The sequence below is a fragment of the Atractosteus spatula genome, chromosome 5 (assembly GCF_055471065.1).
Source record: "Atractosteus spatula isolate fAtrSpa1 chromosome 5, fAtrSpa1.hap1, whole genome shotgun sequence".
Lineage (NCBI taxonomy): Eukaryota > Metazoa > Chordata > Actinopteri > Semionotiformes > Lepisosteidae > Atractosteus > Atractosteus spatula.
The window spans coordinates 29,164,007-29,185,594 of NC_142710.1; the positions used below are offsets into that span (position 1 = coordinate 29,164,007).

The 21,588-nt window shown below is 37.2% G+C and overlaps 1 protein-coding gene across 1 annotated transcript in view; it reads left to right on the forward strand.

Moving 5' to 3' along the window:
* tspan15 (tetraspanin 15) overlaps window positions 1–16,777 on the forward strand; it is a 67,301-nt gene extending 50,524 nt beyond the window's left edge. The window contains exons 6-8 of the mRNA XM_088916175.1: window positions 3,797–3,847; window positions 5,318–5,434; window positions 14,192–16,777. Of these exons, the coding sequence (XP_088772301.1) occupies window positions 3,797–3,847; window positions 5,318–5,434; window positions 14,192–14,353 (330 nt within the window). The 3' untranslated portion in view covers window positions 14,354–16,777. The remainder of the gene's footprint in view (window positions 1–3,796; window positions 3,848–5,317; window positions 5,435–14,191) is intronic.
* The last annotated feature ends 4,811 nt before the right edge of the window (window positions 16,778–21,588 follow it).

Genomic DNA, 21,588 nt, shown 5'->3' on the forward strand with positions numbered 1-21,588 from the left:
TGTTCCAGGGTTGGAAAGTACTGTACTAGTTCAGTCCATCTTTTACAGCTGAGATATGGTTCCACTAGCCTTCCAAAAGACAGTGCCACCTCACGTTATTTTGCTGTTCTGTCTATATCCTCTAAGAACTTCAAGGTGGGTTATTGATGTTTGTGGTGTTTTACAGATGTATTTGAGCAACTTCCAGGGACTGGTAAGAGTAAAATTAAATGGGTTGCTGTAGAAGTGTTATATTTTCAGGACACAGAATCATTCTTACATTAGCTGATTCCCCTCTAAAATCTTTACAATGCAGTATTTTGCAAATTTAGCTTAGCTTTCTTTGTTGGTAAAAAGTGCTATTTAAAAAATAGAATGGGTTACTAATGTTTGCATTTTTAATCCCAAATTAGAGTTTGTTAAAGGTCTTTTAGTATCAGGAGCACTTCATGGTGTTGTGAGTCATGTTCTTTTATCCTTAGGCTGCAGGTACTCTTCGTTACAAGAACACAGTGAAGGATTAAGAGCTAAAAAATGTCCTTAGGCTATCCAGGCACTATTGTTATGAAGTTTATTGACGGGATTAAAAACTTCTTTCCAGATGACGCCCTAAGGAATGATTCCTGGTTTCAGACACTGGTATTTTACAGTATCTCTGGACATTAGCATCAGGCTTCTAAATAACTGCGGCTCCTATCAACATGGAATAAGGTTACCATGAAAATATCAGGAATTTTTTAATAAGATAGCAATTGAACTTTAAATAACAAATAATATGTCTGACATTTAAGAGCAAATTTAAGTTTTACTCCTTAGTTTTCCCCCAGAATAGTCTTATAGAGAATATTGACTAATAATAGAGAATAATAAAGAATAGAGAAAGTTACCGACTGAATAGCTGATACCAAACTGCGACCTGTGTTGGTATATTGATATATTATGGACTCACAATGCAATTTGTTGTATAAGGCAAACTGGGGTTCTGACATATTTGATTTTTTGATGTAGTTTAGTACCGTCTGCAGTCACCTGGGGCATAGGGGTAAATATCACTGTGGCTTTGCATCTCATGTTCATCGTGCTCTTTCCACGGTAGTCAGACACACAGTTCAATCAGAGTGCTACTCTGGTTCTATTTAGTGTGATATTTTACTGTATTTTATCATCTTTATAAAAGTAATATACTAACATAAATGCTTTATAAATAAGTTTACCAACTCTATAAACTCTATCTCTATAAAAAGCTATCACAGTGTGTGGGAATGCACATTCAGTATTCAAAGTTGATCTTGCATTTCAGGTAATAGTAAAGCTATTCAGCAGAGGTATCAAGCTCAGCTCCCACAGGGCCAAAGTGTCTCTGTTTTAATTATAACTGGAGACCTAATGTAATCGTTTTCTTAATCAAACGTATTATTTCACAGTTGATAGTTTTAAAGATGCTGTTGCTGATACAGCATCTTCAGTGTATCCAGTTAATTTGGGAATTACACTAATTACTGTTCATAGCTCAGAGTTTAGCTGGAACAGAAGCCAGAAGACTCTGTGGCCCTCCCAACTACAGTATGTCTGACACCCTTATTACATAGAAAAGATGCTCATTAGTAGGCAATGTAAATGCTCGGTAAAAGTGTTGCGAGAATTTGCTGGTGACATCTTTAGTGGTTCAATTTCAAATGGATGTGTTATTTTATACAGAACTCACACAGCCTGAAGCTCTTGCATTTAGAGTGTGCTTACCATGACAAGGACAGTGCAGAATAATCTGTAGCCTTAGTGACCCTAACTGGTAGGTGGGAGAACAAACCCAGAGGAGAGAAGGAAGCAGTGTGAAATATTTAGAGTGCACGGTACTGACCAGCCTAAAGTTTTTCCTTTCTTAATAGAGTGCTGATCAGCTTTCAGCAATGTTCTGTTCTGACTTTGCTGAAAGATGAACTCTTTAGTCATTATTTGGGATTCAAAGGAACAGGTAAAGGTTTATTTCACGTTGAAAAGAGAAGAAGAGAAACAAACACCCAAAGAAGGCTCCACGGCCAAAACGTTGTGTTTCTTTTCTCCTCTTTTCAGCGTGGAATAAACCTTTACTTGTTCCTTTGCAGCCTAAGTATGCTTAGCCAGCTACCTTACTTGAATTATTTGGGATTGATTACTTTGTAACAGCTACTAAACACTTTTATAACCATCAGCTAAACAATCTCCTCTCAGTGACAGGAGATCATGTTCTTTTTAAAGGGCTCGTGTTTATTTGGGATTGAAAAAATCTTTCACATTTTTGACTGACTGGCTAGGCATCATTTTTGATGTAGCAGTGGATTAGAATGCTCCTTTAGAGGCTACAAAATCGTATCCATGTAATATTCTAGAATGCCTGTCCTGTGAGATTCTTCCCTGTAGGCAGATTGCAGTGTCTGCTTACGTGTATATTATACAGCATTGTATTGAATTTGTTTAATGTTAATATATTCTCAAACCTTGTTAGCCTTCTTTCACAAGACCCCAGGCTGATTAACATAGTTTTTTTCCTCCTTCCATCCTTGATTGGCTTTTTTCATTCTCTTGGAGGTAAAACGCATGAAAGAGAGTGGAAATCTATTTTGCTGATTTGAATTCCAGGAACAAGGCTTACGTTGTCCATTGTTTACCAAGAACCTGTTTTCTTTAACCCAGTTTTGCAAGTTTACACAACACATCTTCATTGTGGTCTTAAAGGGTGCTCCACTGTTGACACTGAAGACCCGTTAGTTGGTTTAAGGAGTAGGTCTGCTTTTTGCTGACACTTCTTATCCAGGAGTCCATATTTAACTCTATTTAAACATTATGTTTTCTGTCGGTGCTCCTTTACCTGGTGTCAGTTTTTTTTCTTAAACTGAATAACGCAATTTTGTGTACTCATCCCTAGGCAGTACAAAAATATTTATCAGTCTTGTTCCGTGACTGCTGCTGACAGTAGAGGTTTTCTGCTTTCCAACAGGATGTGGGTCCGTCAGTACAATCATCCCAATTTTCTCAGCCTGCAGAGCACTGTTCCAAGACACCATCTCCAGTTTTGGGTATTGAAATTCCCAAGAAGTGAATGGATATTTTAAATCAAAACTGTTGAGTGTGTAGGATTGGATCGGTGGACAGAATAAACAGCTGGAATGACTAGACTGATGTATTTTAAGGATATTCCATTCAGGGTGAACTGATGCAAACAGTAAGATATAGGGGGCTAGAAATTGTGAATTTAACATTGAGCTGTGAGAGATGAGTGTTAAGAAAACAAATCTATCCTTGTCTTCAAACATACACGAATCATTCCAGATGACTGTTCCCGATCCCCTCTGTCACAGATGCGCTATGGGTGTGTGCGGTAGCTACCTGTGTGTTTTTGGGAGTGTCCTGTAATCGAGAGCTTTTGGGTGTACAGTATATGACTAATGTGCTTTTGAATGTTACTGGTGTGACTGTGCCGTTGAGCCTTAAGCTGCCCTGTCTCAATGACAGTTCCCAAGCTGCTGTGCCTTTAGGCACAATGTCTTTTATCTGCAGGTCTAATTTAAACAAAAAGCATTTAATGAGACCGAGTGGTGACTGAGATACCCATTGCTTTCAGAAGCTGTTCTTACAGAATTCAGTACTGCTAGATTACATTTCACTAGTGCAACAGCTGTGACAATGTGGCTAGATGCTTACTCTCCTTTTTGAAACATTGATTTAGCCCCCTTTTTATGTTTATGTTTTCTGTTTTGAGGTTTTCTATTCAAAATCAATAAAAAATTGTTCAAGAAATGCATGAATCATTCAAAGGCTTTTGGTTTCTCTGTCTTTGCAGCCAAAGCAAGTTGTCAACACACTCTGTGGATACAAAGTCCTTAAAGAAGAGGTGAGACTATTCATTACGGATTCAATAATCTGTTTGGTAATTGTTCATATCGTTTTGAGGGGAATACTACTAACATTTGTGATTGGTAGTAGTTTGCTGTAATAGAGGCAAATCTAGCAAATTCTAAATCAAGCTATGATTTTATTGTAAGCAAGGAAAATAATTTCTTGTGGTTTAAGCAAAGTTCATTCAGGTCATTACATCAATTTAAGGTTCTTGTGGAGATGTAGATAAGGGTACTCTTATCAAATACAGAAGAAGAGATGGGATATATCTGTATACAAGGTGTCATAAATACAGAAAAGCATTCCAAATGCAAGTTATCCCATCTTTATTTAATTCATTCATTAAGAATGTTCCTGGGAAAATAATGCCGTTGGACCAAATGATTTCCAGTCATTTCTTCCTATTGTTTTTTTAATGCTACCTCACTCTTTATCCCCAGACTGTATTGTCTGGTTAATTCTCTATTAGCCAAAATTGGATCTTAATTCCATGAATTGACAAATATGTCTGATGTGGTTTTCAGATTAGCAAATAGTAGTGTTATTACTTCTTTTATGTCATTACCTCTTATAAAAAAAATAATATAGTTTACTATACCTCTATATAGTAAGAAAATAGGAAAATATATGTGGAGAAGTGATAATCTTACTTTTTAAAAATACTTCTTGTAAGATGAGCCTTTTTTGTTTTAGTTATGCAAAATCAATTCTTGTATACACGCTTAGTGTAACTTTGGAATCTGCTGTTTCTTAACCAATTCACAGAGAAATGCCTTGAGGAAGGTTATGTATGATGATTTTACAATACAAAAACTCTAAAGAATGTAAGAACTTCATATAGAAAGCTAAATATGTTATAGCATCCAGCAGCTGTTATCACTGTAGTAGTTTATTTAAAATTTCAAGGCAAAAGCTTACTATTGCTAAAAATGAGGGCTAAACCTCATATCACAGCTCAGCAGAAGGACTGACCACTGATACCCGCGTTCCAGGACAAGTGTATTTAACATTAGTCACTCATGCTGAAAATGGAAATCGTATCTGTAAGTTATTAAAAAGAATTACTGCATAAGAATAGCTGTCTTTGTACAAGTACCTGCAGTTGTTGCTTTACAGTTAAGTTCATCATATAAAAAAGCATACGCTGAAATCTTGTTGGATGGTGCAAGAAAGTTACAGCATGGGAAAAGTTTACAGCATATTATTATTAGTATTATTATTATTATTATTATTATTATTATTATTATTATCATTATTATTATATTGTTGTTGTTATTATTTGCCAATGCTTATATAAAAATACATTTCATTTGTACAATTAGCCTCTTTACTAAAGCAGGTTGAGTACAAATACTGAAAGACTTGCAAAACTTGGTTGTCTCTAGATAGCAGTAGCTGCTCAAATCTAATCATTAGTTTTAGAGAAGTGTGTATTTTAAGGAACACTGCTGTTCTTTCTGTGCAGCGCCTTGATTTGCTGACTACTATCCATGTACGGGGCTGCACAGACGCAGTCTTTCTCTGGTTTCTGGACAACTACACAATTATGGCGGGACTTCTACTTGGTATTCTGCTACCCCAGGTAGGTGTGATTTCTTATTGAATTTCACTATAGGATCCAACAAGTACAGTCATATAGTTTTGTCATGAACTACCTGAATAGTAATGCTTTAACCTGATATTAGTATTCTGTATTAAAATAATATCCAATATTCAAAGTTTTGAACAGTCTACACAAAGTGAACCCAAAGTACTTTATCATCATCAGCAAATCAAGAACATGACGGTTATGATGAAATGAATTCAGGAAGTTGGAGCAGGAGGTTCCTTTAAACACAAAGCCTGCTTTGGAACAATCTGCCATGCCATGTTAATGGAGCCAGGTCTCTGAGAAGCTTCCAGAAAAAAAATGGGATTTTGTGATCAGTAAGCTACTAGCAGCTAAATAAGCATGGTAGGTCAAATAGTAAGTTCTGTGCTTCATTTGTAAATTTTGTCTTATGTATTAGACTTAATGCCCACAAAGGTGAAACCGTACCTAAAAGGCCTTTTGTGGTCTACTTCAGCATAAATTGTGAGATTATTACTATTGTATTGTTAGAAAATGTAAAAAAAAATACAAATTGCAAGCCACATTCCCTTTCTGTTTTTTACTTAAGTGTTCAGTGTTTCATCTTGTACTTTGTCGGTCTGACACATTAATTTACCATTAAATACCAACAAGAAACACATTTCAAGGAGAAAATAGCAAAATATTAGTGCTACAGATTAACAAAGACATAGTTTCCATTTGAGAACTTTTGAATATACTGTAAATACATCTCATACACAAATGTATCTCTGGAGGCTTAGTTTAGTCAGCTTTGCATGTCTACAAGAAGTGTCTCGGTGCTAATTTGGTCCATCAGGAGTATTGTTCTCAATCCTTCGATTATTCAATTGGTCTAAATGAGACAGTTCTAGGATTTCTTTACAGGATGCTATATTTACTGTACTGCACTCAATCATCATTCTAACACTATCCATAAAAGGCCGTGTTCAATATGTACAGCAGATCAAAGAATTACAATGTAACTAAATTGTAAGAATTGCACATGTATATAAGAACTCAATTTGGAATCCATGACAAGAATATTCAGCCCTCAAGAAATGTTTACATGTTTTGTTTGACCCTACCTTTCACTTTTACTTCCACAATCTCGGGTGTGAATCCGAGTTAAGCAGAGCTACTGATACAGAAATTCAGTCCTCGGTGGCATAGAAATTGCTCCAATAATCATTATTATAGCAATGTGCTCTGTGTTTCACAATACCTGCACTAGTAAGGAATGAGGTTTCTGTGATGAGAGGAGAAGCTCACATCAGTCAAACCTGCAGTGCCTCAAAACCAATAAATGTTGCTATGGTAATTTAATATTATACAATTGGTAATTATCCTTAATTTGAATTGGACTCACATGCAAATGAGCAGTCTAAATGTGAAAAGGCAGAATGACTGGTGGGGAATTTGTTTAAATAAAATAAGTAAATCATCTAAGCCCTACAGTTTGTTTCCTTTCTTGGCACATAATTAAGATTTTCTTCTTTTCCTGAGTGCAGAAAAATGAAACATTTCCATAACGCCATTTATAAGAAGGAAAAACATTTATCTTTCCAAGATGTTCTGAGGTAAAAACAGGTTCTGTCAGATGATCTTTAGGAGATGGCTGCTGTGTGTATAATCTGCAGCTTTCACATTGAAGGAGCTCTTCTGAGAAGAACAGCAAGAATAAAGAAGGGGAAAGTATTGTATGACTTACTCCTGTGTGAAGATTTTTACTCAGGGTTAATACTTACAGTAGTTGTGACAAAATTGCAATCAGCCTGTTATGTATTTCTGTATGAGAGAGAAGGTCCCATTGGGGAAAATAATAAAAGTTCTGAAAGAGGTTTAAGATAAGTGTTTAAAAACTGTTCTTACTTCAAATGTCTAAAGAAAACAAATATTTCATGGTTCTCAAGCACGAGTTTGCAGTTTTCTCTGCTGAAGAGCAGACGTGGTAGAACAGTGATAGAGCCTTCTATCTGAAACCTAATGCCCAGTCCCATTAGAGACTACATCTGTGGACATTTTCAAAACTCATTTCTCTAAGGCTTTTAATGTGTAACTTAGTTCTACTTTTAATTTTACTAAGTCAGTTTGCAGTGTTTTATCCACTTTCTTTTTGTTTTGTTGTGTAATATATGTGTGCAATTGCATATGCTTCTTGAAAAAAAGTATTATATTATTATACAAAAGTAAAGAATTGGTCATTTCTCCTGTAATTACCTTTTGATTTGTTTTGCTTATTTTTCCAGCATTGAACCTCTTCTGAGAAGTGCTCAGTTTCACGTGCAGTGTACTTTACATTTTCATTGTTTAGGCAAGAAGAATTAGGTTGTGCAAATACAGTATGTACAGTGGTGTGAAAAAGTGTTTGCCCCCTTCCTGATTTCTTATTTTTTTGCATGTTTGTCACACTGAAATGTTTCAGATCATCAAACAAATTGAAATATTAGACAAAGATAACACAAGTAAACACAAAATGCAGTTTTTAAATGAAGGTTTTTATTATTAAGGGAAAAAAAAATCCAAACCTACATGGCCCTGTGTGAAAAAGTGATTGCCCCCCCTGTTAAAACTTAAATCAACTGTGGTTTATCACATCTTTGGAAAGCTGAGTTCAATTTCTCTAGCCACACCCAGGCCTGATTACTGCCACACCTGTTCTCAATCAAGAAATCACTTAAATAGGACCTGCCTGACAAAGTGAAGTAGACCAAAAGATCCTCAAAAGCTAGACATCATGCTGCAATCCAAAGAAATTCAGGAACGAATGAGAAACAGAGTAATTGAGATTTATCAGTCTGGAAAAGGTTATAAAGCCATTTCTAAAGCTTTGGGATTCCAGCGAACCACAGTGAGAGCCATTATCTACAAATGGCGAAAACATGGAACAGTGGTGAACCTTCCCAGGAGTGGCCGGCCGACCAAAATTACCCCAAGAGCGCAGCGACGACTCATCCAAGAGGTCACAAAAAACCCCACAACAACATCCAAAGAACTGCAGGCTTCACTTGCCTCAGTTAAAGTCAGTGTTCATGACTCCACCATAAGAAAGAGACTGGGCAAAAATGGCCTGCATGGCAGAGTTCGAAGACGAAAACCACTGCTGAGCAAAAAGAACATAAAGGCTCATCTCAGTTTTGCCAGAAAATATCTTGATGATCCCCAAGACTTTTGGGAAAATACTCTGTGGACTGACGAGACAAAAGTTGAACTTTTTGGAAGGTGTGTGTCCCATTACATCTGGCGTAAAAGTAACACAGCATTTCAGAAAAGGAACATCATACCAACAGTAAAATATGGTGGTGGTAGTGTGATGGTCTGGGGCTGTTTTGCTGCTTCAGGACCTGGAAGACTTGCTGTGGTAAATGGAACCATGAATTCTGCTGTCTACCAAAAAATCCTGAAGGAGAATGTCCGGCCATCTGTTCGTGACCTCAAGCTGAAGCGCACTTGGGTTCTGCAGCAGGACAATGATCCAAAACACACCAGCAAGTCCACCTCTGAATGGCTTAAGAAAAACAAAATGAAGACTTTGGAGTGGCCTAGTCAAAGTCCTGACCTGAATCCGATTGAGATGTTGTGGCATGACCTTAAAAAAGCGGTTAAGGCTCGAAAACCCTCCAATGTGGCTGAATTACAACAATTCTGCAAAGATGAGTGGGCCAAAATTCCTCCACAGCGCTGTAAAAGACTCATTGCCAGTTATCGCAAACGCTTGATTGCAGTTGTTGCTGCTAAGGGTGGCCCAACCAATTATTAGGTTTAGGGGGCAGTCACTTTTTCACACAGGGCCATGTAGGTTTGGATTTTTTTTTCCTTAATAATAAAAACCTTCATTTAAAAACTGCATTTTGTGTTTACTTGTGTTATCTTTGTCTAATATTTCAATTTGTTTGATGATCTGAAACATTTCAGTGTGACAAACATGCAAAAAAATAAGAAATCAGGAAGGGGGCAAACACTTTTTCACACCACTGTATATATGTTTTTTGCCTCCATTTGTGTTGTCTTAAAGGCTGTTATACTACTCTCGATATTAACAAAAATAACAGGAATATATAACCATTACTGTAACGATTGCCTTGCACAAATAATGCATAAACCACTAGAGACTGATAGATGCGGTTCACTCCTGGCAAGCAGTGTATTTGTAGGCCATACACTGTTCACTTGGTTAACACAAGCTTCTGTAGAAAAACATGGTATTTGTCATTTTATTGCAAATTTCATGTTATCTTGGGAAATGCTGTATTGAGTATTCCTGTTCTTAAAATATTCACATATGTCCTATTTAGAGTTAACACATGCATTTTAGACACACGTTCCTCATTAACTGAACTGTTCGGTTCTTGCTTCACCTGTGATGGAAAAAAAGATTTTAATCTCAGCACAGCCTCCAGAACACTTTCATCTTTGATTCCTGAGTGCATTGCTGCCACGCCTGTCAGTTAATTTTGTGCGGCTGTGTGAGGAGAATGGAATTAGGACTGGCCTTTGATGGCATGATTAAATGTGTTTCATGTAGCTGAGGGGCAGCGCTCTTTCACTTCCACTGACACAGTGGAATAGCCAGTCACTGCCATCAGCAGAAATCTAAGGAATGGGTCCAACCTGTGCTCTCTGGGATATTGAAATCCAACGAGTGTAATGTCATGTTAAAGCTTTTTCCAGGATACTGCCACATTAGAATCTTCTAGTGCTAGTCTCCAGGGCCAATTACTTTGTCAAATAATAACATTTATTTCAAGACCTATATGAGATCACTTTATTGGCCATATACACTTTCTTGCATTAGGAATTTGTCTTTTCACATAGCCCAGCTTGCTCTCCGTGAGACACACAGGCACACAGGCGGGGAGAGAGAAGCTTGGGGTCAGAGCGCAGGTTCAGCCATTTACACGGCGGCCCTGGAGCAGTTGGGGTTAAAGGCCTTGCTCAGGACCCAAAGGAGTAGGATTCCTCTGCCGGCCGCGAGATTTGAACCGGCAACCTTCCAGCCACAGGCGCAGATCCTTAGCCACAGTGCCACCGCTCTGCCCCCTATATTAACACTTTACAGTACAGTATCCTTTATACTGTAGGTAGTTCTTGATTGACATAGTTACTTTGTGTTTTTTGCACAACGTGCCACAAGATTACATACTACTCCTTATGTTTATATGGTATAAAATGCAGAGAAAAATCAATAAAACCATAAAACAAACTACTGTGATCCGCTAAGTACTTACTGCAAATAAGAGAAAAATGATTTATGTTACTAAATAAGTGACATTTAGAAGGCTAACATACAGTATTAACTGTGTAGTCCAGTCTGAACATCTGTGAGCACAGGACTCCTGTGTTTTCCACACCCTTCACCAGCCACTACTGACGACGTTCTTTCACGTTGTACATACAGTAGTAGAACTATAAAACCTCTATCATGAATAATGGTGTAATTGTTTTTATGAGGGAGTTCAGCTCACTGTGTGGAAGAAGAAGTCTTTTTGACGTACACATCACCTTTCAGGAAAGCACCTGCTGTGTAAATATAGAACTAGTTTGGTAAGTCTGTAGTTCTAAGAACATGATCAAGTAATACTTTGTATTTGGAATTGTGTTTCTAATTCAGTGGAAAAGTTCACCCTTTATTAATATGAAAGTGAAATTACTGCACTAGGACTGTCGTTTGTGTTTAGATTAGAATTTAAATGGTGACTCAGTTCATTTGCTCCACGGTGTTAAAAAAAACCCTGCAGCACATTAGTAATTTCTCAATTATTGTGAGTTCATTTCCAGATTGACCTTATCACAGACCTTTCCATTTCTTTACTGAGTCTTTCATTTGGATGAAAATGTGTTCTAATTATGCTGGTGTGCTGTTCATCATGAAGTATTACAATGCAAGCAGACATCAGCAAAAGAAACCATCAGCATATTGCTTCTGTGAAAGCTAATACGTTCTGATTTATCTGATGAACTGATAAAAGAACTTAATTACCTGCTTTGTATATTTTGCAATTTTTAATGGCCATGTGCTTTATTTTTTGTGAAGAAGGTCCTTTTAGGTAGAAATGTGATGGTGAATTGCAGGAGCAGGACATGAATAATGCTGCAGCTGGCATTGTTACCAAAGTGGATGATAATACCAACAGTTTGGAGGCTATCAGGTCAGTTGGAATGACCAGTTGGCCTCCTAGTCAAGTATGGTGACTAAAAACCTATTGGCCTCAGATTCAGCTGGAAATGGTAACAGAATAATTGTTGTGTGTTTATTTGTAACAGGAGTGTGCAGTCTTGGTGTGTTGACAGGTTTTCATTCCAACACCCCTCTTAACCAGCGAAGGCAGGTGGTTACTTGTTGAACTGCACAGATGTAACAGCTTCCCCTGGCTCTTCAGGTGCTGCTACTTTAAAGAGACATGAAAACATGCATGACCAGGATTAGACACCCGTCGTTTATCATTTAACTTGAACCTTTACTGACAGGAAAAAACGTTTTGCAATCTGTACAGAAACAAAAAGACAGATGATTTCTTCGTATCACTTCAGTTACTTGATGATGTGGTGATTGTTGACATTCAATGTGACCAGATCAGTACTATAGACATTTAAACATTTGGGGTTCCAGTCAAGTTTCTTTCATATCTGTTTACAATTCATAACAAAACGATACGTCTGATGTATGGCGCTTTCATTACATTTGAAGACCGTTGCGGATATACTTGCACTGGGCATTAAATATTGACCTTTGGGTTGTAGTTGAACAAATGAAAAAGAATACAAGTGTGAAGAAGGTGACACAGTAGTGCAGGTGTCAATATTGCTGCCTTGCATCCTGCCCAGGGTGTCTTGTGCCCATTGCTTGCCAAGATGGACTTCTCTGTGACCCTGAAAAATGGAAGACGTTGTTAGAAAATTGATGGGTGGAAAAGTGTAAGATGTCATTAGAGAAATATTGCTGCAGCTTTTCACTTCCTAGATGAAAAACAGAACAGTCTTTAGTACTAGCAGCCAGAACTCACATTTTAAACAAGATGGACCAACAAATTAAAGGCTTTAACATTAGATTTGAGATCATCAGTGGAAGACCAATACAACTGTTTGGTAAACATTTAGCTTTCACAGAAAACGGTATATTGTGCACAATTCTGTTATTTAGTTATTTATTGATTAATATCTGGTTGTTTGTATCCTGTGTGTTCTGAAAGACTGTGTACAGGTATACTGTACTTGCTTGTTACACCATAGAAAGTCAGTTAGAGGTAAAAAATTGTAATTTCTACAATATTTTTTTCAAATAATTTCAAAAATCTGTTTTCTGAATATCTACCCACATCTGTAATGCTTTTGTGGCTTTTTTCAAATGGGTTCCTGAATTTGAGAATCACTAATGTGAAATATTGCACAGCACTGCAACATTAGTGGACATTGAATAAAGGAAGAAGTATTTTTTAGTAATGCTTGTAATGAAATGCTTTTTATATAATACAGTACCTAATAGTAGTGGAACTGGATTGTCTTGTAAATGAAAACAAAGGTACTGCAAGGATTATGACTCTCTCCAGTAGTAATAATATGATTTCCATTTTCCACATCTAAACAGAAATTCAAAAAGGGTTACTGTGAACAGCTTTGTACCTCTACTATCTTGTAATAAGTGTACCTCTACAAAAGATGTATGAATCAAAATAAAACCTTTGAAAGTGTGTCATTCAAAACAGGCAAATGTATTATGGATGCAAAGAGCTCTTAAGCATAAAATCACTTCTTTTCACTCTGATCTTAATGAACCATTCATAGAACTAACACTATGGACCTCACTGGCAGCCCCTCCATTGTCAACACTATAAGAACAATTTGCATTGAATCTTGTTTAAGCAGAGCAGAGGAATATGCAGTGAATGCCATCCCTGGGTTTCAGCTTTGCTCAATGGATCTGAGCTAAAAAATTTTAAAAATAAAAACAAGCTCTCAAAATTCTGAGGATTACCGGCTGTTGTACCTCAGAGGTTACATGGCAAAAACATCCTTAAATGCTAAATGTAATCTTTTGGTAAAAAATCTTAATATTACCCCAGAGATAGGTAGTGAAAAATAGGAAGTTACAGTATCTTTGTGTAAAGATGGATTTGACATTTGTATCTCTTTTACTGTATTCTTTAATGCAAACTCTTTAAAGGCGTGAAAGGCAAAGCACCCTGCAGAGAAAAAGAAATGCTTTTTAACTTTGCTCTATTTTCAATGTCTCTAGACAATTATCTGTTCTACCAAAATGTATGAAAACTGAATTACAAAAAATATTAAATTTGTTTTATTTAAAGTTATTTTAGGAACATATGTGGGTTTTGTTTACGGTAGTAAAGTAAAAATTGCAAAACATCTTCCAGAGATCACAAAGACTGCTACTGTAGGTAGCAATTTGTTTTGTTTTTTTTTTGGGAACAAATGAGTGAAAGGCTATTTCCCAGTGGACCCAAGCATATAATCTGGTAAAGATCACACGTTTCAGGGTACAGTCCTTAATGTGAATGAGAATATTTCCTGCCTCATCTTTTAAGGTCCTTCCTTTCTTGTTATTAAAACTATTAGGCAGGTGCTATTTCACTTTCAGACAAGTATCCTCTGTAGCATGCAAAGTTAAGAAAAGGATGGCTACAGTAGAAGTGTGGTTTAGAGTACCTAACATTTGTGAAACTCCCGGGCCGTCCCCGTGCTCCTGATCTTGGCCATTGGCACGTTTCTAATTTGCTTTGTGGCTTTGTTTTCCAGTTTTTTGGTGTGATCATTTGCTGGTTGTACATCACCCGCGTGGAGGACACCATCACCGAGTGTGGGAACACAAGAGACGCGCTGCTGGCAGATGAGGGCAGGAACGTGATGTCCCAGGGTAGGATGGCACGCTGCTGCAGGTGTCTGCCTGACATTGATTGACAGGCAGAGGAGAACTCAGCCCATAGCTCCAGCGGGAGGTGGAGCACACAGGTGCACTGCAGTTCCATTGACTGGGGTGTGTGCGGTGGGGTGGTTACTTAGTCAGTTCTCATCATTTATATATCAAGCTTCTAACTATCCATTTGAAGACTATTTGTATGTGTGTCCACCAGCTGGTGTCATTTTCTCAATTTAAAAAAAAATATATTTAAAAGGCATCTTTTGCATTTTTATTCAGTTTGCCGACAGATTAAATGAGTTTGCACAATGCAAGCTGATGAAATCGCCTATTCAGACTGAATAAGTTGGCTATTTAAACACCATTGCAGTAATTCCAGTTAATGGTACATATTTACTGAGAGAAGAGTATGGTCACAGATCACCAAGTTGTTCCAGACATCTAGAATTAGAGCAGTAGAGGATACATTTATAGCCATCAAGAATTCCCATGGTTTTGGAGCTGCCTTCTTCCTGTTTCACATGAAGGGCCCTGAAAACTACTGTGTCATAGAGATGTTTTCTGTTGTATTTGTGTAACCACAGCATGCTGGTCAAGGTTACATTCAAAATAATTGGCTCCAAGTAAACTTCCTCCTAAGAGTGTAGTGAAGCATGCAGGAGCATGCCCCTGTAGTAAAGCCTGCGGACCTGAACCCAGAGCATGAAAGGCTGAAAAATGGATGCTCAGCAGAATCATTTTGACAACCACTGGTAACTAATAAATGTGAGTGAGAAATTATTTAGGAATCTGGTTTGCTGTTGTACACCTATGTTTTTTATCAACTAGTACCTCATGTCCGTTTTCCAGAGAAATATTGCACTTAAGATGTACCGAAGTGAACTTTTAACCTCTTGTTAGATTATACAATTTGTTTTCCACTATTTTCTTTTAGTGTATTTTTTTGAGAAAATGACTTGTTTATTAAGTTGACAGTACATAGCAATGATGCACTAATTAATTCAGGAGTTTATATGCCTTTGTAACTGCGGTCTTTAACATGTACGGTTATGTAACCATTAAAAAAAATAACTTTGCCTGTGTCTGGCTGTGTTTTCACACTCTGTCACTTGTGTGCCTTTCCTCAGTCTTTGTCTCAATGTTAAATCGCTCCTGAGCCTCTCAGTCACTTCATCCTTCTGGGTGACAGCGTATAATTGACACCAGAGAACTGATTTGACTCCTCTCTGTAGCTGCTGTGTTTGAAACCCATTTCTCCTTATATGTTCAGATATCCTTATACATACTGTATATAAAACATCCCTAATTAAGATCTCCAATAAGACAATTACCACATGAAAACAAATAAAAGAATGAGACATCGTGATTTTTAACTGTTTTTGAGGTGAATTAAACATTTAAATTGACAATGCAACTGCTATTTTTTAAATACTAAACAAATTACAACATTCTGGTGGCCTTGTTTGTTTTTGCTTTTCATTTCTTGAAAATGTATTTAATCTGGGGTTTCATTAATTGCAAGTGGCATGAAATTGTGTAGGTTTTTTCTTTTTTGTGGGCATTTTATAAATGGTTGTTTTGACATTTTAATGTATTGCATTATGAACACAAACGTCTGATAAATAAGTAATGTTTATAGTCATCTTTGAAGTGCCTTCTGAAATACTCCTGCAGTGGGGTTTCTAATCTTGTTTCTTTCCTGCAGCTTGCGCTGTGTGTGGTCCGAGTGTCTTGCTGTGACACCGTTAATATTTTACTACAGCAGAGTCTGTCCTGACCAACACAAATGACATCATGTAAGAGTGAAAACTCAAAACTGCATTTCGGCCTTGTTATAAATTCCTTTCTGAAAGGGTTTGTGTAAAGCATCATAACTTTTCTTTTCTTGCAGTTCTTAAAATACCCATTCCAGGTGCTGTGTCATTTGTTTCTCCTGGTATTATGTTATATCAAAAGTAACTTCTGGAAAGACACTGCTTCTGAACAAGCTTTCACAATGACAAAGACAATTGGGTGTAACAATACAGTGAGGAGCTCCCCGCTTAGCTGACTGTGAAGTCAAGTGAATTGAAGACCCATCCAATCCTCTTTCTGACATGGTTGCTTGTTAGATAAACCAAATAGTCACATAGAGTAGATCAGTTTAAACTGAATCTAAGTGAGACATGTTTTTCTTTATATTGAACATTAGGCATAAGGTAAAATGAGTGAATACAGACAAACCATTTCCTCAGTGTTGTTAAATGTTCTTCTGTTGATAGCTGTTTTTCTCCCCGACTCACTTCTGTACTGTTACACTGCTGTCGGCTCTTAAGCTGAAAGTTTCAATAAGATTGTGCCTCTTTGTTTTACTGATGTAAGCTTAGATAAATATGAATGCCATTTGTAATTTGGTCAGTCTTTTATCATTTGACATTTCTTGTATTTTTTTTGTATAAACTTACAATAAACTGTTTAAAATTGAAGTCTGTTCAACCGTTTGTTGACAGTTAGAATTACTATCTATTGAGTATTTTGTTTTGAAGAAAATGAACTTCACATTCTCAATACAAAATCACACAGTCAGATAATTAGTCTTGGTATTCATATAATCATAATTTCAAGTATTTAGAAAGCACTTTGCATCCCAAAGTATCCTAAAGCATGTAAGAAGATACCCAGTTCATCCACAACTGAAATTGAACAACCACCTAGGTGGCATTTAGATGACAACACACATCTAGGCGATGTTTCTGTTTTCACAACTCAACAGTAACATGTATGTCAGGAGATGAATTGGGGAATTACAAAATAAATACATGGCAAAAATGAGAGGTTGTCTGTGCTGGAAATGCGTAATTCGCAAGTGAGTGTATGAACATTTTTCTCCTTTTCTGTATACGAATGACTGGACTATTAATACCTTTTATTGGTATGCTGTAAAAGGTGTAAATTAAGAATGCTTGATGCATCTATTCCAACCACACCTTGATCAGTGCAGTTAACTGATCTGTGGTAACTGTGACACATCACACAAACAGGGTCATTGTTTCATATTGCCTGTCCTCAAACAAGACTTGCTACGCTGAGCTACAGAGAAGTAAGACTGAGGCCACAGCATGATTCAGAAGGAGGCCTGGTTAGTACGGTCCCTTTATCTCACGGAATTTCAGTGTGCAGATGTTGTTGAGTTGATCCATTGCAGAGGAGGAAGATCAGAACAGACCCTCCCCCATCCGTCTCTCGTCCGGAACACTTTGGAGTCGTGCCCGTTATTCTGCACCTGCAGACCCATCAACTACTGTGTTTTTCAAAAGCACCTGACAGACTTTTTAGAAGAAGAAATACATGTGGCAGAGTATGGAAACTACATTACAGTACTAATCCTTCAGGAAGCCTTTGAGAGAGGGATTTAGACTCAGAACACATTGTCAGTAGCTTTTAATAACTCAACAGAGTGTGTAGCACAGTAGGTGATTTCAGAGTTGACCTTATTTGAGGTAATTTCCAAATAGATATTAAACCTATCTAGCCTTATACTTTAGTGTGAGTAGTTATGACTTGGTTGTGCATGCTTCATATGAGGGTTCTTTTTGGCTACTGTCTGATGCAACAGACTTAAGCAGAACGTTTAAAACAGCGCAAAACAACGTTTACATTACATTGGTAAAAGTTTTTCTTTGTTCCACATGACCTGTGAATTACATCCCCTATTCCCATAATGTTATTAAAGAATAGAAGTATGTTTGCATATTTATTGACTAAATTAAGTATTAATGTTGAAAATGAAATTTAGACTTGTGTCTTGAGAATGTATTATTAACATTAAGAAGCTGTTTCATATACTGAAGGTTGTTTAGTTTTGAAAGTATTCCACTTCTTCATAAAAAGGTCCACTTCGGTTGGCAATGTTATGAGATTAATGCACATTAAACAAAAGGAAATGATCCTTTTGACTATCCAGTTTAAGGATCTTTTAAAACACAGATCTGCTTCTACAAAGGTTTTCATCCCCCCTCCCACAGTCTACAATGTTTGATTGTTGTCATCACAGACCTCTGCTGCAACCCTCATACTAAAGCAGCAATAAATCCGCATGTCCTCCAGACCTCCCACTTCTTAATCACACTGCAAGACCACAGCACTAATCGGAGAGCTAAGATGGCTTCACCTGTGCGAGGCATCTGGGTTGCAGGCACCTGGCAAGACACAGGCTGTAGACAGTGCATCTGACAAACCATGACTGCATCGCATCATGTCAAATCAAAAAGCGCACAGCTATATTCATACGAGTCACAGCTCAGCCACATTCACGTGCCATGTTGGGATTCTGTTTGGAACTCACTTATTTCCTACCTTTTGTGAGCAGAGCACATATGGCTGGTTCTGTGGTGAGGGGTCACTTGCATCTCCACAAAACGTTATGAGTCACCTTCACCGCTTGCAATCATACTTTGAAAGTTATTGTTCTCAGTAGGATCTTCTTTACAGGAAATTATCAAACTGTATGTATATAATTTTATACTTTAATCTGGTTCGTACTTTTAGTTGCTATCTTAGTCTGCAATGTCGCCCAGGGCGAGCAGGAGCATGACGTATTTCGCTTTGTTACAGGGCTTATCCCAGATCCCTTGCTGTTTGGACTGTAAGATAAAATCCCTCAGTCAAGAAAAGCTATCACAGTTAAGCATACTACAAAATAGTTCCTTTAAGATAAGAAACAGTATTATACTTGTGTCCCAAATTATTTTTTAACCTGACAATTCAAAAGAACTAAGTGTTCGCTTCATATTATTAACCCTCCCATTATGATACCACCTTAAAACTGAATTAATCAGATCCTAGAGCCTAGAGCCTCAACGTGGCTCAGATTCTGGAGGGGACACAGTCAAGCATCCTCCAAGTTGGTTGGACTGGAGTATCATGTCTAACTTCTGAGAAGGGAGCAGTAAGGCTGTTTTTTTTTTGTAGGGCTTGAGCTTCTTTTTGGCTTAAAAAATAAAACTAATATATTTACACAACAAAAATAAAATATAAAAATTTTACTCAATGGAGTACCAAAGCGTTTTAGAGAAAAGAGAAGTCTATGTCCTTGTCCATGTTTTCATTTAGTCTCCAAGGACATGAAAATACTAAAGGACATGCTTTTTCTAAATAGTGGAGACTCCTGCTACGAGAGACACCTGCTAACCAGATGTGGCTTTTGTGTGAATTTTGTCTCTGGTGCATAATTGCCAAAGAGGACCTGTAGTGAAAGACAACGCAAGTAAATTATTATGGGAAATAAAATTATTTTAAATCGAGTACAACACCTTTTATAAACCCTAGGCAGATTAAATTCATATAGTTTATTGTACCCATTAAATAAATAGCATGACTCATAAGCCATTCAGAAGAATAATTACAGTCTTTATTGACCTTTATGTCGTCAGTGAAATCTGGCGTTGAAGTGATCATGGCCCAAAATGTAATACTGAAGACACACAGGGCCTTTTATGCTTTTATTGCTGCAGGTTCCTTTGTGTGCTTTTGTGAGTGACATTTATAAATATAACTTTGACATACAAGTGTATGAGCATCTGCATCGGCCTAATGAACTAGAAAATTTCCTGGTCCTGATGCAAACTGAATCTGAGGTCACTTGATCAGGCAAACAGATAAGTGGGTGACTCCCAGAGGAAAAAAACAGACTGAGAAAATATAGTGTCATTATCCTGATTGCTTTCTTGTACAAAAGATTACAGCTTTATATAGCTTTCGATTTGAGAAGGCGCTGAGGTGCTGTTTTTAAAATGCATATTGTAACATTCTTAGGGCTCCTGCTTGGAATTTAATCAAAATATAATTTCACAACTCTAAAACCACCACCCTGATGCCCTGATCAGTAGTACCATGGGGTAAATGTGACGAGAGAACAGAGACATTTACTGTGTTTATACACTATAAGTGTTGTCTTGAAGGCTTGTCTGCATCTCATATTAGATCAGAGAATAGGGCAATACATATAGCAGTATGATTCTATTTAAAACGTGTTTCCAAAACACAAAAACATGGCCATTGCAGTCAGCTCTAGCCATTTGTAAAACAGGTCCATTCGCTTAGCTCAAATGCTACAAGTCTGTTAAAAAGTTGCGGTTATATCTGTCCAATGATTTCCTCTACCTGTGTAACTTTGCTCAGTAAAGACCCTTTCTCGGCCTGTCCCATGCTGACATAGTGCCTTTATATCATCACAATTAGACTACTATACTGGAATATCTTCTAAAGCACAAAACAGGCCTCAGTAATGCCACAATTCTGTACCTTATTTGCTAACTGAAAGCACTTTGAATCAGCACATAACTTGAGTCTTCTTTAAATTGTGCTGGTTCCTAGCAAAATTTAGAGTGGACTTCAAAGTTCTTCTGCTTACAGAAAAGCCACTGATTAGTTTAGCTCCAGATTATCTTTGGAATTTGGAGTTCAGCTCTTAATCTGAGATCATCTGATTCAGGCGTTCTTACTCTGCTGAAGACCAGACTCCACTGTTGGTAGTAGAGCTTCTCAAGCAGTAAAATACCCGTGGATCTCAGTTATCTCACTAGCCTCACAAAAAAAAACATGAAGTTAAATTCTTTTTTGTTGATCTAGGATGTTCTGGAAATCTAACTACTCAAATAGATGGTGTTTCCTGCTATTTGAGCAGCTACTATAGCAATATTGACCCAGCACAGTTTTTCTGTTTCTTTTATTAAACTTTTTCCATCATTGATTACACACTACTGGAAGTCTGGGAACTGGTAATTCGTTTGGTACCTTTGTGTCCCTATGGCTCTGGATGATGGGGTAGAAAAAAATCATTAAACACAGATGACAGGCGCCTCTAAACAATCAGTCATTATTGGAAAAGTAACTCCTTTGAATGTGAAACGATGTCTTCCCGTCTCCATTTGCTGGTTACGTCCTGTGCAACCTAAGTGCTATTCACAAACCATGAATTACCAGCTTTCTTTAAACAGAACACAAATCAGATAAGAGTTTCTCAAATCTTCCGTCAGATGTTTACTGACAGACTTTAAAAGAAAAAAAATTAGCTTCCTTCTCCCACAAAGCAAAAAAAAAACAAATCTTGAATATTTTCCTAAATGCCTCTTGAATGAAGCGCTTACTGTCAAACAGTATGAACTGAAGTGTCTCACATAATTACAGTACATACTGTATCTTGTTGTTAGTTCACATCCCTGAATGAGGCACAAAAGAATTCATTGGGGGATCAAGCAAAGAAAGAGGCAGCTGTCATATTTGAGGGAAAGAAACG